Source organism: Mus caroli, unplaced genomic scaffold (assembly GCF_978045245.1).
Source record: "Mus caroli unplaced genomic scaffold, Mus_caroli_1 scaffold_8, whole genome shotgun sequence".
Classification (NCBI taxonomy): Eukaryota; Metazoa; Chordata; class Mammalia; order Rodentia; family Muridae; genus Mus; species Mus caroli.
In genome coordinates, this window is record NW_028227263.1 from 23,679,600 (window position 1) to 23,697,292 (window position 17,693).

The following is a 17,693-nucleotide window of genomic DNA, read 5'->3' on the forward strand; positions in this document are numbered from 1 at the left end:
CCAGTTCGTGGAACTCTTTGGGAAGGATTAGGGTGTGTGGCCTAATTGAAGGAGATATGTCACCGGAGGTAGGCTTTGAGGTTCAAAAGCCCATGCTAGGCCCAATCCCTCTAGCTGCCTGTGAATCCAGATACAAAGCTCTTAGCTTCAGCACTATGCCTGTTTGCTTTCTGCCATGATGATCATGGGACCACCCTCTAACACTGTAAGTAATTACAATTAAATTCTTTCTTTTGTAAGAATTGCTTTGGTCATTGTGCTGGATAGTTTCATCACTATCAACCTGACACAAGCTAAAAATCATCTCAGAGAAGGGAACCTCAGGAAAATGGCTCAGGCTGGAGCCATTTATATACACACACACACACACACACACACACACATATATATATATATATATATATATATATATATATATACACATGTGTGTATATACACATGTGTATATATACATACATATATACATACATATATACATGCACACATATATGTGTGTATACATACATACATGCATACATACATACACACATATGTGTGTATATTATATACATACATACATATACATATATATGGTTATTATCTCAGGGGAGACCAAAGGGACTGTAAGTGAAAAGACCTGTCCCCTGAAACTTGGGGAAGGAAGGTGAAGATACGTGGTGGTATTGTAGCTGCCTGTAGGAGGAAAAAGAGTTTGAAGGATAGAGTGTACAGTAGTGTGAAGCAGAAGGACTGGGGCCACAGTGTTTTGGGTTTTGGAGATAATAGTGCTAATATCTCCACATGTCATGTGAAGAACTAATAAAATAATAAAGAGCATAAGCATTGAGGTAAGATGTTTGAATTTTAGTCCCAGCTCTGGGCTTGAGTCTTGCCCTGAGGCAGGGGAGATGGCTCAGCGTTAAGGGCACTTGTTCTTGCATGGTACCTGGGTTCTAGTCTCAGTACCTACATAGTAGTGCTTCACAGCCATCCCTAACTCCAGTTCGTGGGGGATCCAACACCATTTTCTGACCTCCCTGGGCATCAAGTACACACGTCAGACACAGAGATACATGCAAGCAAAACGCACCATAAAATAAGGTAGATAGATCTTTTTAAAATAAAGATTAAAAAAAAAAGGAATCAGCGCAGACCGAGGCACGTTCTCTAGCGTCAGCCTCAGTTGGTAAAAATCCCTCCCAGGAAAACTCAAACTGTCCACATTTGGTGCCAAGGTGGAGGGGACAACGTGGGTGAAACGTGGGTGCAATGGGAAGGGCGGGGTCCACCACAGGGTGAGGTTTCACCTATAACTGCTCGGCCAGCTGGCTGGGGGCGGGATGGGGGCGGAGTGTCCCGTGGAGAGAGCTCCGCTATTGCCTGAGGCACTGAGGGAGCTGGATGGAGACTTTGTGGTTGCCCAGACTATGGCGAAACCAGTCCAGAGGATTCAACTGTGGTCTCCCCTCGGGTTCCTGCTGCAGCTTGTGACGTTGCTGGGGAAACTCGGTCCACAGGTGAGCGCAGGGCCAGGGGGGCTGGAGGTATAGCCTGTCTTTCCCTTGGGCTCAGTTCTCCCAAAAGGACCTCTAGTGAGTGAACCCCTCATAAACTTGGCTGGGAGATGTACCTGCTCAGCCTCTTCTGCAACAGGGAAAGGGGGAGGGTCACGTGGGGAGGAGACAGTAGACATGAAGTCAGGCCTCTAAAGCCGGTTGAGGATCCAGTTTTCTTGGAAAGGATGGTCCGCTTAGGGGCTTCTGCTGAAAAACTGGCTGTGAATCCATGGTTCAGTTTCTGGCTCATTGTGATTCTGCTTCCCTTTGTGTGTGTCTGGACCGCTCTTCCCTACGCTTAGAAATCTACTCCGACCTGCCTGCTGGAAATGAATGCATTCTCTTTGCCCAGCCTGGGCTCTCAGTGTCCACTCCACCTGAAGTCTCTTCACCTTCTTTGCCCCTCACCTCCAGCTAACGGGACAGTTTAGGATTAGACCCTGTGAGCTCTCTCTAACTCAGGCTAGTTGCCTGAATAATCATAGCTGCCAATGAATAATGGGAGTTTGATGTAGCCAGATCCGACATTTCTGGAAAACCTAGAAAATATGAATTTTAAAAATAAAATTTTTTTAAAATAAAAATTTCAGCCTTTAATTAATCCCAGACCTTGGGAGGCAGAGGCATTCAGATAGCTATGAGTTTGAGACCAGCCCGGTCTATTGTAACAAATTCCAGGACATCCAGGACTACATAGAGAAACTCTATCTCAAAAAGTAAAAATATATAAAAATAAAAAGTTACGGTTTAAAAAAAGAGCTGTTAATATTGGACATGGTATTATATTTGCTAATCCCAAAACTCTGAAGGTAGAGACAGGAGAATTGCCAACAGTTCAGAGCCAGCCTGCTCTACATGGCCAGCAGCAGAGCTACATCAGAAGGCCTTGTCTCACAAGACAACAACAACAACAGCAACAACACAAAGATAATTAAAAGCAATGCTTTAAGCACTATAAAGACCAAACAAAATTCTTTTTGGGACAGCTGATCAGCAGGCAGCCTTTTTTCTGGCCCATCTCTCTGTCAAGCTGCAGATGGAAAAACTGAGGCCCAAAAGAAAGAGGATAGCTGGTGGACTCCTGACTCTCCAGCAAATACCACTGGCTACACCCAAGACCCGAGGGTCCTGAAGCAGGATGTGGCCCTAGCAGGGGTGCGGCTGGGCCACCCGGATCTTAGGGTTCCTGCCCTGAGCTCAGCCTCACCCTGTTTGCTCAAGGAGGGCCAGAGCTGTTAAGCGTGCCCAGTAGGGCCAGATGTAAGGTAGCTCCAAGCCTCCTTCCTGCAGCCATCAGGGGGGACTACAGAGCTTGGCACCAAAAGCAGCTGAGCCAGTCTGAGGAGGCAGAAAGGGTCCTCCAAAAACAGGCCCACGTTTGACTAAGGAGAAGAAAAGCAGACCTTGGAGGAGACTCTATATCCCATTTGTGCCATTCCTGACTACCCTGTGCCTCAGTCTCCCTGACCTGTGCAATGGGGATGCTCATAGTTCCTATCCCAGAGGTAGGCTGCATGGATCAGGGAAGGTTTTTTTCTTTGCCACTCTGTCATGATTACCCAAGCTTGAACCACCAGCACCCACATAAAAGCCTATGATTGTGGGTATGAGTGTAACCCCAGTGCTGAGTGGCAGGTGTACACACACACACAAGTGGAAGGCAGAAGCTAATGAGCTAATGTTGGGTATCTTCCTTCATTACTTTCCACCTTATCTTTTGAAACAGGCTCTATAGCTGAACCTGAGGAGCATTCATTCATCCAGACAGCCAGAGAGCTCCAGGACTGATGCATACGACACGTTCCCACCTTTGGTCTATTTTGGAAGACAGAAAGATGTGGGGGAAAGGGAGGAAGTGAGAGTCAAAGTCCCCTTGGCTCCTCCAGCTTGTTCTGTAGCCCCCTCAAACCCCTAATAAGACCAAGTTCATTTTTCTTCCCCTCTCTGTCTCTTCAAACAGAAAAGTCTGGTTGCTTGCGGCAAAGGCAAGGTGGTCCTGGAGCCCTCTGATGAAATGATTGTGTTTCTAGGTCCAGTCTGTCAGGCCAGAGAGCCTTCTGTTTGTGTCTACCTTGGACGGAAGTCTCCATGCACTGAACAAGCAGACAGGGGACTTGAAGTGGACAGTGAAGGACGGTAAGCAAGGAACACCTACCTATCTCTCCCTTAGGTCTCTCAGTGCCGGGGAGTAGGCATTCACCTTGGCATTGAAGATAGGAACAAGAGCCTTAAAGGGCTGGGGAGATGGCTCAGTTAGTAATTTGCTTGCCACACAGGCATGAGGACTTGAGTTTGGATTGCCAGCACCCACATACAAAACAACCACAACAGTGTGTTTCTGGACCACAGCCCTGGGAAGGCAGAGGCAGGAAGATCTTAGCCAGCCAGCCTAGCCAAATTAGTGAGCTCCAGGTTCAGTGGGAGACTCTGTCTCAAAGAAAAGGAGGGTGGAGAACAATTGAGGAAGACATCTCTGACCTTCACACACACACACACACACACACACACACACACACACACCATGGATCCCAGCAAGCCAGTGTCTGTAGGCAGCTTCACCACCTACCAACTGTATGGACTTGGGAAAATCATTTCAGCTCTCTGAGCCTCAATGACTTTGCCTCCAAATTGCAAAGCGGAATGGCAGAGACTGCCTGCAGAGCCTTTGCCACTTGCTGGGCTCTGTATCTGTGTGCACAGGGTAAACACTTGGTGATTTTGAGTATGCTTTACACCAGAGTTGAAAAGAGGTTCTGATTCCATGTCTTTGTCCCTACAGACCCCATCATCCAGGGACCAATGTATGTCACAGAGTAAGTGAACTGGGGCCACTTGTGACTACGGGAGCCATAGTTGTGTGAGAGTTTGGGAGTGGAGCACTTGGGAGTATATCAGAAGTTAGGAAGAGTCTCAACTGATGTGGAAAGGACTCCTGCTGCCCCAAGGTGCCTTCCACAAGGATGGGCTCTGACGGTTTTGAGAAGGTGTAAGGGGGAAAGAACCTTCATGAAAGCAGGGCCATGCACCTAGCCTTCCCCATGTCCCTCTCTGCTCCACAGAATGGCCTTTCTCTCTGACCCAGCTGACGGCAGCCTGTACATCTTGGGAACCCAGAAACAACAGGGGCTGATGGTATGTTTCCCCTCACTACTCGGGATGGGTCCCAGCAGGAGTCCATCAGCCAGAGAGCCAATGGGTGAAAGGACAGTGTGTCAGAGTGGTGTGTCTTTTGAAGCTGTAAGGCAAGGCTCTGAACATTGTAAAAATGCTGTGTGTAGAGTGACAAGTCTGGCTGTGTCCACAAAGCAGAATGTCAGAGCTCTGAGTATACCATAGGGCACCAAGTTAAGGTGAAAATTGTATGGTTAGCATATCACCCACAAATTCAAAGATGTAAAACCAAAACCAAACAAACAAAAACAAAATAAAACAACAACAACAACAACAACAACAAAACCCCCTCATAATTAGCCTGGGTTCATCTGGGTAGTTCTGCTAGTCTGAGTTTGCTCATTAAGTGTTTGAGTCGGCTGGATGGCTCTGGTTCTTAAAGTTGGTGGTTTATGTATATTCATCTTGCCCTGTGCCCCATGTTAAAACCCATAGAAAACCTGAACACAGGAAACTCACGCACATAGTACAGACTCAGGTCTGACTCCTGACTCCAGACAGAGAGAGAGACAGAGAGACAGAGACAGAGAGACAGAGAGACAGAGAGACAGAGCGACAGAGGATGGGTAAAAGGAGGGCAGAGGGCCCAGCCACACTCACCACCAACACTGAGTCCAAACAGCTCCTCAATCTTGCTGAGCCTTTTGTGACCACTGATTTTTTTAATCTTGTGCGAGTGTAGGTTTGCGTGGTTTGTATGGGTGTGTCTGTGTGTTTATGTGCATGTATGTATGTATGTGTTTATATGTGTGTGTACATGCATGTGGTCTGTGTTTATGTGGAGGGTGTGTGAGTATGTGGGTGTGTATGTCTCTGATTATCCTTGTGTGTGTGTGTGTGTGTGTGTGTATCTATCTATTTGGAGGAGGTCATCAGGTGGAATCAGTGAATCCTGTGGAGTCTTGGCACACAGTGTGGGATCTTCTGCAGTTCTTTAAGAGGCTCTATGGCAAAGTGACTGAGGGTGCTGGCTCTGAGGCTGGTCTCCCTGAGTGCCATGAGCTGACCTCCTTGTCCTTTCTGAGCTACAGTTTCCTCTATCCTGGGAAGTGGAAAGGCCAGGTGCCTGGTGAACCTTGGGAGAATGTGGCACACTGTATGCTGTGCATGTTTCTGCTCTTACCCATTCTTGGACCTTTTCCCCCTCAGAAACTGCCATTCACCATCCCAGAGCTGGTTCATGCCTCTCCCTGTCGCAGCTCTGATGGTGTCTTCTACACAGGTGAGTATCTCTGTATCCCCTGGGGGCTAAATCCAGCTAGTAAGAAGGGGGACCTAGGTCCTGTCAGAACAACTTAGCCAGGAACAAAAAGAGCACACACACCTTCCCCTACACCACCATGACACTTTCAGACCCACTTCCCTCCTCCACAGGCAGGAAGCAGGATGCCTGGTTTGTAGTGGACCCTGAGTCAGGGGAGACTCAGATGACACTGACCACAGAAGGCCTCTCTACTCCTCAACTTTTCATTGGCCGAACACGTAAGTCAGATGTTCCCTACGTCTGTGAAGCCCCCTCTTTTCCTTTGGCCAGGCTTGACAGTTGCTATCTAAATTGAAGTCAGGCTAGCCAGTCAATTTTACCATCACTAATAAACATTTTTCTGAGCACTGACCAAGGAGCTAGAGGTATAGTGGTGAGCTTGGTCATCAGACCTACAATTCACATGCTTGAGGAATATCCAGTCCTACAAGAGAGACAGTCTCTGGAGTTGGGTTTGGGAAGGACCACATGACCATTCTCTTGGTAGCTTTGCTTGTGACACACAGAGTACACAGTCTCCATGCATGACCTACGGACCCCAGCCCTGCGGTGGAACACAACCTATCGCCGCTACTCAGCACCCCTCATGAATGGCTCACCTGGGAAATGTGAGTATCCCCTCTTGCAGCCTTACCTTGGAACAAAGTCCCCAACCTGGGAAGCCCTGGGTGACATCAGAACCAAATACTAGCAAATACTGATCCACTGTCCCCTCACATGATGAATGACACAGCCTGACAGATGACCTGGGTTGACTCTGATGATCACATAGCCTGAGCAATACATCTGAACTTCTCCATACTCCAAATGACCCCAGCCAGGTAGCCTGAGGTGACTCCTTGCATCTTAAGGGGCCCCCAAGCAACCTCCCCAATACCCTGCTCAATCCTGTCAGGTCCTAACTGATCTCAGCATGGTGATCGACTCTTGCAGATGGCCCTGTATGACTCCCAATATCACTCTTGCTATTATACCCTTGATATTATATCTATCCTACTCAACTTTCGGAGGAACCTCACAGGTGCTCCTAACTGACCTCTCAACTCTTCATGGGGCACTATGCAGTTAACTCTGGCACATGACTGACCCTGCCGCGGCTCCTAACTGACCCCTTCATACTCCAAGTTCTTCTCAAAGGATCCACCAGCCTCTAAGCCACTCTACTTGACCCACCTTAATACACATCAGTCTGACCATGTCTGTGATTGACAACCTGCATCCTAAAATCTCTCCCTTGAATAATCTCTCGTCTTAACTCGCTCAAATGACCCAGACTCACAGACACACACGAGCCAACTTTGGAGGACCCCAACCAATCCCTTTCTGTTTGAAACAGATTCTGGTTGGTCTTCCTATGTCCCAACACCCTCCATGAACTTTGCACACATTAATAAGCCCCCACCCAAGCTGCTTTCTGGTGTGTCCCATGAGATCTCTCTGACATCTCCCCAGCTGTCTTTCTTGGTAGACATGAGCCACCTGACATCCTGTGGGATGGGCCTGCTTCTCACTGTGGATCCAGGAAGTGGAATTGTGCTGTGGACACAGGACCTGGGAGTGCCCGTGACAGGGATTTACACATGGCACCAGGATGGTCTGCACCAGCTGCCCCATCTCACACTGGCTCGGGACACCCTACATTTCCTTGTCCTGCGCTGGGGCCACATCCGTCTTCCTGCCTCCAGCTACCAAGACACAACCACCCAGTTCTCTTCCTTAGACACCCAGCTTTTGTAAGTGTCCATCTATAGAACCCAGGGAGAGGGGTTCTCGAGGAGTTACAACCTCAGTGGAATACCCAATCATAATGACTCACCAATACAGCTGAATCAGAAGTGTCAAGAAAGTGTCCCTAGGACTCCTGAATAGTCAACGTTTAGCAAGTGATTGAGTTCTGGGAGGGTCCTCTGGGTCTCATCCTGTTTTGGTCTGCAGACACCATACCAACCTGATTGTTCAATACTTTAAGTGCTACCCTTTCTCATGCCATCCCAAGACACAGACTGAAAAAGTCAGGGATTGCCCATTCATTCCATTTGCTACAAAAATGCTAACTGGGAATTTATTGTATACCAGCCATCTACTAGGCTCTGAAAGTCCGACAAAGTCAGTGTTCCTGCCAACAGGAAACTCAGTCTAGTGTGGGGGCAGACATATAAAAGGTAATCACAGCACAGTGAAATAAGGGTAAAGAGACAACTAAATATCTCAGAATGAGTTTAGAAAAGGAGGTGACACTGTGAGGCAGGCATGGTGGTGCATACCTTTAATCCCAGCACTCTAGAGGCAGTGGCAGGCAGATCTCTGTGAGTTTGAGGCCAGTTAAAGCTGCCTAGGGAGACGCCCCTCTTTCCCACCCCTCCCCTCACACACACATAGGTGCCGGAGAGGTGGCACAGTACTTAGAGTGTTGATTGCTCTTCCAAAGGACCCAGGTTCAATTCCCAGCACTCATGTGACTTACAACATCTGTAACTCCAGTTCCAAGTGACCTGATGCCCTCTTTCTGGCCCCTGTGAGTACCATGCAGGTGTGGAGTGTACAGACATACATGCAGGCAAACACCCCTACGTGGAGAAAATACAATGCATTACACTGATAAAGATGATGCTGTAAGCAGCAAAGCTCGGGGTACTGGGTAGAGGGTGATAGAGAGGGGTGGGGTTTGGAGAGCAGGAGGACCAGGATTGTTAGAGTTCAGCCTGTAAGCAAGGAGGCAAAGACTTCTAGAAGTTCATGGCTGCTTTCATTTTCAGTAGTTCAAAGCACTAAAAGAGGAAGAGGGAAAGAAGAGAGAGGTGATGAGTTCCAATTCAGAAAAAATAATTTATTCTTTTTTTTTTTCAACATGATTTCTCTGTGTGACATCCATGGCTGTCCTGTAACTCACTTTGTAGACCAGGCTGGTCTCAAACTCTCAAAGATCTGCCTGCTTCTGCCTCCCAAGTTCCGGGATTAAAGGTGTGGGATACCACCTGGCGAAGACTGAGTTCTTTTTTTTTTTTTTTTTTTTTTTTTTTTTTTTTTTTTTTTTTTTACGAGACAGGGTTTCTCTGTATAGCCCTGGCTGTCCTGGAACTCACTTTGTAGACCAGGCTGGCCTCGAACTCAGAAATCCGCCTGCCTCTGCCTCCCGAGTGCTGGGATTAAAGGCGTGCGCCACCACACCCAGCTTGAAGACTGAGTTCTTACTGAGGTCTGGGCTAGGTGTGGTGGTGCATATCCATACTCCCAGTACTCAGGATGCTGCTGGCAGAGCATCGTGAATTTGAGGCTAGCCTGGGCTACATAGTAAGATTCCCCCCATCTTTAAAAAAATGAGACATACATTGAGAAAACGTTATAGATTGTACACCAGTTAGTTTTTCTATATAACAAACTACTACAACTCGTGTAGCTTAAAAGCAATAGACGCTTGCTATTTTTCAAGATTCTGTGGGTCATCCAGGTACAGTTTTGTTTTGCTGTTTGTTTGTTTGTTTGTCTGGAATCATCCGGTGAGTTGGTGGCGGCAACAATCCAGGATAGTGTCACTTACCTATCTAGTAGTTGGTGGGCCACTTGGCTGACAAGGTGACAAGTAGAATCTTTCATTCATATACCATAAGGTCTTTCCCCCTTGTGGGAGAGTAGGCTTCCTTACCCGGTAGTCTCAGGGTTTTAGATAACAGTACTGAAGGGCAACTCCCAACACTCGAGAATCATTCTAGTCTAGGTTTGTGTTATATGTATCTCATTGGCAAGTCACATGGTCAATTCTAGAGTCAACATGGAGGAAAATTCAAAGGACACGGGTAAAGTAATGCAGAAGCTACCCACCAACCTCTTCCTTCCCTCCCTTTAGGATGACACTGTATGTGGGGAAAGAAGAAGCTGGTTTCTATGTCTCTAAAGCACTGGTCCACACTGGGGTGGCCCTCGTGGTGAGAAGGGGATCTATGAGTGGGCTGGCTGCAAAGAGGGGTAGAGCAGAAAAGGGGCTTCTTGCACATGCGACTCTCCATCTTCTGCCATAGCCCCGTGGACTGACCCTGGCACCCATGGACGGTCCCACAACAGATGAGGTGACACTTCAAGTCTCAGGGGAGCGAGAGGGCTCACCCAGCACTGCTGTCAGATACCCCTCAGGCAGCGTGGCCCTCCCCAGCCAGTGGCTACTCATTGGTGAGGCCTCCTGATTTTAATTTGAAGTAGACGAAGATAAAAGACTCTAATCCCGATTTCTAATTTTAAATATGCACTCTCGACACTCCGGCTTTTATCCCTGACACTTAGGATACCACGAACCTCCCCCAGTTCTGCACACCACCATGCTGCGGGTTCATCCCACCCCAGGGAAAGGGTCTGCTGAGACACGAGCCTCAGAGGACCTCCATGCTCCACCTGTCTTTTTTGAGGTCAGTGCTGGGATGGCAGGGGCTGAGGGTGGACCGAGAAGACGTGCATGCAGCCCCTGTATCTCCAGTCAATCTCACGGAAGTTACCAGAAAACATTTTGTTGCTGCTACTACCAGGCATGTTTGAAATGTCAAAATGATATTGGCTTCCTAAATCACAAAGCATACTTCCCAGGTTTTTTCCCCTTACTCTTCAGTGTAAACATTGTAAAATATTCATCAAGTGAGAAATTGAAAACAGAAAAACTATAAAGGCCTGCTCTCCCGGGAGAGATTGGAGAAGCACTTGTAAGTAGCTCAAGGTTAGAAGAAGCAATGATTTTCAAATTACCTAGGAGTTTTCTCCAGTCACACCAAATTCCTAATCTCCAGAGGGGAACCTCATAGTTTCAAGCCTCCGGCATGTGGATTTTAATGACATTCAAAGAGATGTTGGTCTTCAGTTAGGCTTGGTAAACTCTCCTGAGTGCCATGATATTTCAGAATCACGGACAGCACCACGTAGCCCCTCACACAGCCCCTGCCTAGCCCTTCTGCTAAGCCCTGCCCTGGACCCAGTGATGAAGATTTGGGGGTTTCCTCACAGGAGGAAGCTTTCACCACAAGTGAAACCTGCTCTGTTCCTAGCTCCTAAACCTGAGGAGGGAGGATCCAGAACTACATCCCGGAGAGAAAGCTTCAGACTCTTATCCAGGGCTGGGATCCCAAGACCTGCTAGCAGCTACCTTCACTGCCATCCTCCTGGGAGCCTGGGTCCTCTACCTGATGAGGCAGGTAAGTCCAACATCCTGACATCGTTCGTTTTAGAGTCTTCCTAGAGAACTCTGCTTCTCGCTTGCCCACCTTCAGCTGCCTCCGCCTCCCTCCTAGGAGGCCCTGCTCCTATGCTCTGGGAGTCCAAGCTCTACTGTGAACCCAACTCTAGCAAGGTGTGGGGTCCGTCAGGAGGAAGGCTGACACCCACTAAAACCTCTATATTACAGCAGCAGCAGAGCCCTTCAGCACCTGCTGGCCCTCCTGACCTCTCACAGGATGCTCAGGGACAGCTCTCAAGGGACATCTTACAGGACCAGAGGGGATTTCAAAGCCCCTCAGAGCCAGTCCAGCCAGCCCAGGACCCTGAAGGTAAACTTGAGTCAACAAAACTGGGGAGTCAAAGGTAGAGAAAAAGAACAGGTGAATATAATTTGATTTCAAAGTTGAGTCCTCAGAGACCACAGATGGCAGGATAGATCAATAAGGGACAGTCTCCTCGAGTGTCTTGTTATTATTTTATTGTTATTTTCAGGGTCTCTGGTTGTGAATAGAACTGTGTGTAGATCGATCTGTGGTCAGCTAGCTTTTGGAGAGTTTCCTTTACCCATCTGTTTTCTCACTGGTCCAGTGGGAGTACAAACTCCCACCTCAGAGCATCACCGCACTGTGATCATTACTACCATCGTTATTAGCAAGTCAGTGTTGGGAACATACCTAAGTTATGAGAATGTACGCCTAGTATGGATGGAGCCCTGGGTTTGAACCTTAGCACTCATAAAACAGCCATGGTGGTACTCACATATAATCCCTACACTCAGGAAATGGAGGATGGAGGATCAGAAGTTCAAGGCCAGCCTGGGATATATGTCTAAAAAATCATACCTAGCTGATGTTAATAATTGTTTTAAAATAATGTTTTTGGAAATGGTAGCAGCACTAGGAGTGGTTTTGATTTTGTCTCAATGTTCCTCTCAATGTTTCTTGTTTTAATCCTTAGCTTGAGCCTTCAAAGACCCATTGGTGTCTACTCAGTGCTTAAAGGGTATGGCCTGTGCATCTGTTGGCTCTTTGTGCTCTTTGGCTCTGAGCTGGACTGGTGTCTTTTGTAAGCTGGTATCTCCCATTGCTGTTCTTCCTACTTTCTCAGGCCAAATTCCCACCTGCTGTCCACTCACTTAAGCTGATGTCTGTCTGGCTCTTAGCTTACAGTATTATTCACCCATGTCCTCCTCTTCCTTGGGTCAGAGCCCCTCCTTAGAGGAAAGTTCTCTGAGCTACATCTCGAGCCCATGGGGATTTTTTTTTTTTTTTTTTTTGGTTTTTCAAGACAGGGTTTCTCTGTATAGCCCTGTATAGCCCTGGCTGTCCTGGAACTCACTCTGTAGACCAGGCTGGCCTTGAACTCAGAAATCCGCCTGCCTCTGCCTCCCAAGTGCTGGGATTAAAGGTGTGCACCACCATGCCTGGCTCATTGGGGGATATTTCTTAAATGTCTCCACAGCAGGGTGACCCCAGCCCTGAGATGTTCCTGTCATTCATTAACTCCACTGAGTCCAAGTAGATAACCATTCCACTGGGCCCCAAAAACCCTTTCCATGGACCACAAGACTCTGGAGTGGAGTCCATTTGTCTTTCTGCAGACAAAACTCTATTTTTTGCCCAGGGCTATTCTTCCATGTGTGTGTGTGTGCACATGTGTGTGCCTGCCGGTGGCATCTGCTTGTCTTTCTGCAGTCAATATTCTATATTTTCCCAGAGCTGTTCTTGCACACACACACACACAGAGGATCAACCTCTCTCAGCCTCCTCAATGCTGGGGTTACTATGCCCAGTTTCTCACATGGATGCTGGGCTCTAACTCAGTTCTCATAGCAAGGCAGGTACTTTATTGACTGAGACATCTCCCTAATCCCAACCTTACCCATCTTATTTGCACACCAAGACTGTGCTGTGCTGTAGGCGAGGACTGAAAAAGCCAGCATCGCCCTTACTCACTATTCCTGTGCTCACCCTCATCACACTCCTGTCTACTTGAATTCATCTTTTTAATTGAAACAATTCAACGTCAATGAAAAGAAGGGTTACAGTAAGTGTTAGGGGAGACTGCAGACTGCAGAGCAAAGAAGGGAAAGCAAGCATTAGGTGGTAGAAAGTGCTCAAAGTGAAGACACACAGTCAACATCACCCACTCCCCTCTCCAGGATCTATCTACTTGTTCCTCACACTGGTACAGGTGCCATCACTGTCAGCCCTGAGGCACTTGCCTAGCCACACCAACGGCAGCACCAGCCACTGCAGTCATGTGTCTGGCACGTGGGTCCGTGCTCTCAGCCACTGCAGCACACCCAGCACAGAAGGGTGGAAGTCTGGAGAGTGGTCAAGATGGTGGGTGGATCTGGATTACATACAGCTGGCAGAGGCAGGCAGGGAGGATGACTGTAGGCAGAGATCACTAAGAGGACAATATCTTCCTTCCCTGAAGCAGGGCAGCCCACCGTGGTGGGGAAGATTTCCTTCAACCCCAAGGATGTGCTGGGCCGTGGGGCAGGAGGGACTTTTGTTTTCCGGTGAGTGGCAGGTGGAGCTGCAGGCTCCATCTCTTGCAGCCCTTTTGACAACAACCAAAGGACAGCCATCCTTCCAGACTCCCAGATGTGAGGATAGGTCCTCACTCTTTTCCTTATCTGCTCTCTGAACCCCCGCCCCCACCCCTGGACCACCTCTCAGAGGACAGTTTGAGGGGCGGGCAGTAGCTGTGAAGAGGCTCCTCCGAGAGTGCTTCGGCTTGGTTCGGCGAGAGGTGCAGCTGCTGCAAGAGTCTGACCGGCACCCCAACGTGCTTCGCTACTTCTGCACTGAGCACGGTCCCCAGTTCCACTACATTGCCTTGGAGCTCTGCCAGGCCTCCTTGCAAGAGGTGAGGTGGGAGCCCAGGGAGGTAAAGAAGGAGGACTTGGACTGGAGAGTGACATTTTATCCCTCCCTCATCTAGTACGTGGAGAGCCCAGACCTAGACCGCTGGGGCCTGGAGCCCACCACAGTGCTGCAGCAGATGATGTCCGGCCTGGCCCATCTACATTCCTTACACATAGGTACCGTCTTGCTTCCAGTCCTTAACCCCCTGCCGCTCCCCATTAGCCATCACTCACTCTCTCCACTCCCTTCCTGTATGTAGTACACCGTGACCTCAAGCCAGCCAACATTCTCATGGCTGGGCCTGACAGCCAGGGCCAAGGCAGAGTGGTCATCTCTGACTTCGGCCTCTGCAAGAAGCTACCTGCTGGCCGTTGTAGCTTCAGTCTCCATTCTGGTATTCCCGGCACAGAAGGCTGGATGGCACCAGAGCTCCTGCAGCTCCCCCCAGACAGCCCGGTGAGTCTGCCCAATAGTCACAGGGCTTTCACTGTGTCCTATCTCTTCTCTGAAAGAGACCCCCGGGGATAATCTATCCCCTCTTCCCCAAGGCAGTCTCCAACAGGGTCTGTTGTGTAGCTAAGAAGATATTAGGCAATGTCTGGATACATTTTGGCTGGCTTGCCTTGGGAAGAAAGCATCTCTGACATCTCTGAGGCCAGGGATGCTGCTAAACATGACACAGTACACAGGGGACCATCTGCTCCTGACAGTACGTGTCAGTTCCACTGTCTTAGTTAGGGGTTCCATGAGTGTGAAGAGCACCATGACCAAGGTAACTCTTACAAACATTTAACTGGGGCTGGCTTACAGTTTCAGAGGTTCCATCCATTATTATCATGCTGGGCAGCATGGGAGAGTGCAGGCAGACACAGTGCTGGAGGAGCCAAGGGTTCTATATCTTGATGCAAAGGCAGCCAGAAGACTCTTGAATGGGCAGCCAAGAGGAAGATCTAGTACCACACTGGGGGAAGGCTTGAACCTTAAGAGACCTCAGAGCCAACCAACCCCCTCAGTCACACACCTACTTCAATGAGATCACACTTCCTAACAGTGTCACTCCCCATGGGCTAAGCATTCAAACACATGAGTCTAAAGGGGCCAAACCTATTCAAACCATCACAACCACCAGAGTTGTGAAAACCATGACAATGACCTTGTTGACACAGGGTCTTACTACCTAGCCTAGGCCAACTTTGAACTCTCAACTTTCCCACTTCAGCTTCCTGAGTGCTGGAATTACAAACCCCATGCCTGACTTAGAAAATGTTTAACCTTCACTGGGCTTCAGAAGCACTGAGGGACTCACATGCGTAAGAGCTGGGCACAGCAGCCTGTCATTGCAGCACTCAGGATGACCCTGAGTTCAAGCTACATAGAAAAAAAGATACTGCCTCTTCTTGTCCTACTCATGTAGGACCCAATTCCAGTGTAGACTAAGTATTTTAACATTGGGGAAACACCCCTGCCTTGCCCCCTCCCTGGATTGTTAAATGCACTTGGAAAAGACTCAACTGTACCATCCTGGCAGTCTCCTGGTGACAGTCAGTGGTGATCAGGTCACCAGTTTTCACTCTGATCCCTTCTGTGTGTGGCCAGCCTCACTCAGTTCCACTACCTGTAACTCTCTACAAGAAGGAAAACCAGCAGTAGAAGTTCAGCAGGGGCAAAGAAACCCTTTGAGTCTAGTACCACACTGGGGGAAGAAACCCTCTTGAGTCCTGGTCTCTACAACCCCTGACCCCCACTCCCCGGTGCTCTCCAGGTTCAGAGGGACTTTAGCAAGGCTCACTTCCTCCTTTCTTTCTGGCCCCCAGACCAGCGCTGTGGATATCTTCTCTGCAGGCTGCGTATTTTATTACGTGCTTTCCGGTGGCAGCCACCCCTTTGGAGAGAGTCTCTACCGCCAGGCCAACATCCTCTCAGGGGATCCCTGTCTGGCTCAGCTGCAGGAAGAGACCCATGGTGAGAACCAGCAAAGATGGGAGGAAGCAGGCATGAGACGGAGGACATATAACCCATGCTCTCTTCTGCCCTCCAGACAAGGTTGTGGCATTGGACTTAGTGAGAGCCATGCTGAGCCTGCTGCCTCAGGATCGCCCCTCGGCAGGATGGGTACTGGCTCACCCCCTCTTTTGGAGCAGAGCTAAGGAGCTCCAGTTCTTCCAGGTTAGATGATCTTGAGAAGCCCCCTTCCTACCCCCACCCCCCAAGCTTTTGGATCCTGTCTTACTGTTCTATTGCTCTGAGGAGACACCATGATCAAGGCAACTTAGAAAGGAAGCATATAATTGGGGACTGGCTCAGAGTCTCAGATTATCATCTTGGTGTTGTGGTGGAAGGCAGACATGATGCCGCAGTAGTAGCCGGGAGATCACATCTGATCCAAAGTTGCAGGTCAAGAAAGGAACACTGGGCCTGGTGTGGGCTTTTGAAATCTCTAAGCCCACACCTAAGACTACACGTAAATCTTCCCAAGCATTTCCACTAACTGGGGACCAGACCGTCAAACATATGAGCCTGTGGAAGGCATTCTCATTCAAACCCCACTGGTCCTGAACAAGCAAAGGGAACTTGGAGTGGCTCATTTGGGAAAACAGAGCCTTGTCACCTAAGACCCTGGGATCTGTCCATTTGCTCTAGCTGTCCCTGTATGGAAATGCAGTCCTCTCTCATCTTCAGTCATTCATGCTGTGACGTCAATATAGATAATCCTTCTATGAGTGACCTTGGGCAAGAGACTACACCTGAGCTACAGGTTGCCTAGCTGTAGAACAGAGGCAACAATGCTTCCTCCAAGATGGGTTGTGGCATTGAAGCAGGGCATAGGGAAGCCATACTTTCCAGAAGGCCATAGCTCTTGTCATCCTAAGACATTTTGCTACTCTAACATTAGCCACAACATTAGCCTCCTGGCCCTGAGGTCTCTGATACTGGCCACAAGGCTCAGGTGCTCTGTGGGGTCCTAGGATGTCAGTGACTGGTTGGAGAAGGAACCAGATCAGGGGCCTCTCGTGACGGCGCTGGAGGCAGGAAGCTACAAGGTGGTCCGGGAAGACTGGCACAAGCACATCTCAGCCCCTCTGCAGGCAGGTAGAGGCCTCACTTGGGTGGGTCTGAGGGGCAGAGAGCCAGGGGGAAACACCTCTGCAGCTCGTTTCTCTGCCTGCAGATCTGAAAAGGTTCCGGTCATACAAAGGGACATCAGTTCGAGACCTGCTCCGGGCCATGAGGAACAAGGTATGTTCTAGAGCCTGGGTGGGACATATCAGGGATGGTCTGCCACAGCTGAGCCAGGATCCTTGTCCTGCCCGTCCCCAGAAGCACCACTACAGGGAGCTCCCAGCTGAGGTGCGCCAGACACTAGGCCAACTTCCTGCTGGCTTCATCCAGTACTTCACACAGCGATTCCCCAGGCTGTTGCTGCACACTCACCGCGCCATGAGGACCTGCGCCTCTGAGAGCCTCTTCCTGCCCTACTACCCACCAGCTCTGGAAGCCAGGAGGCCAGATGCCACAAAGAGCTGAGACATCCAGAGGCTCCAAAGGCGGACCAAGGAGTTGAGCCTGTGGCTCAGTCTGGCCTCAGGCGTGTCAGAAAAGATGGGTAGCAGTCTAAGGGACTCAGGCTGTTAATGCAAAAAAAAAAACCTCTGG

The 17,693-nt window shown here is 49.1% G+C and overlaps 1 protein-coding gene across 1 annotated transcript; it reads left to right on the forward strand.

The window, feature by feature from the left end:
* Positions 1-1,406: 1,406 nt before the first annotated feature.
* On the forward strand, positions 1,407-17,564 carry Ern2 (endoplasmic reticulum to nucleus signaling 2). The gene is made up of 22 exons (XM_021167947.2): positions 1,407-1,496; positions 3,566-3,671; positions 4,315-4,348; positions 4,595-4,667; positions 5,856-5,928; positions 6,081-6,188; positions 6,477-6,578; positions 7,439-7,703; positions 9,815-9,893; positions 9,987-10,134; positions 10,246-10,367; positions 10,995-11,141; positions 11,351-11,492; positions 13,609-13,690; positions 13,851-14,040; positions 14,116-14,215; positions 14,299-14,495; positions 15,854-16,001; positions 16,078-16,205; positions 17,006-17,129; positions 17,209-17,276; positions 17,358-17,564. The coding sequence occupies exons 1-22, from the start codon at positions 1,407-1,409 to the stop codon at positions 17,562-17,564; spliced, it is 2,733 nt and encodes a 910-aa protein (XP_021023606.1).
* The last annotated feature ends 129 nt before the right edge of the window (positions 17,565-17,693 follow it).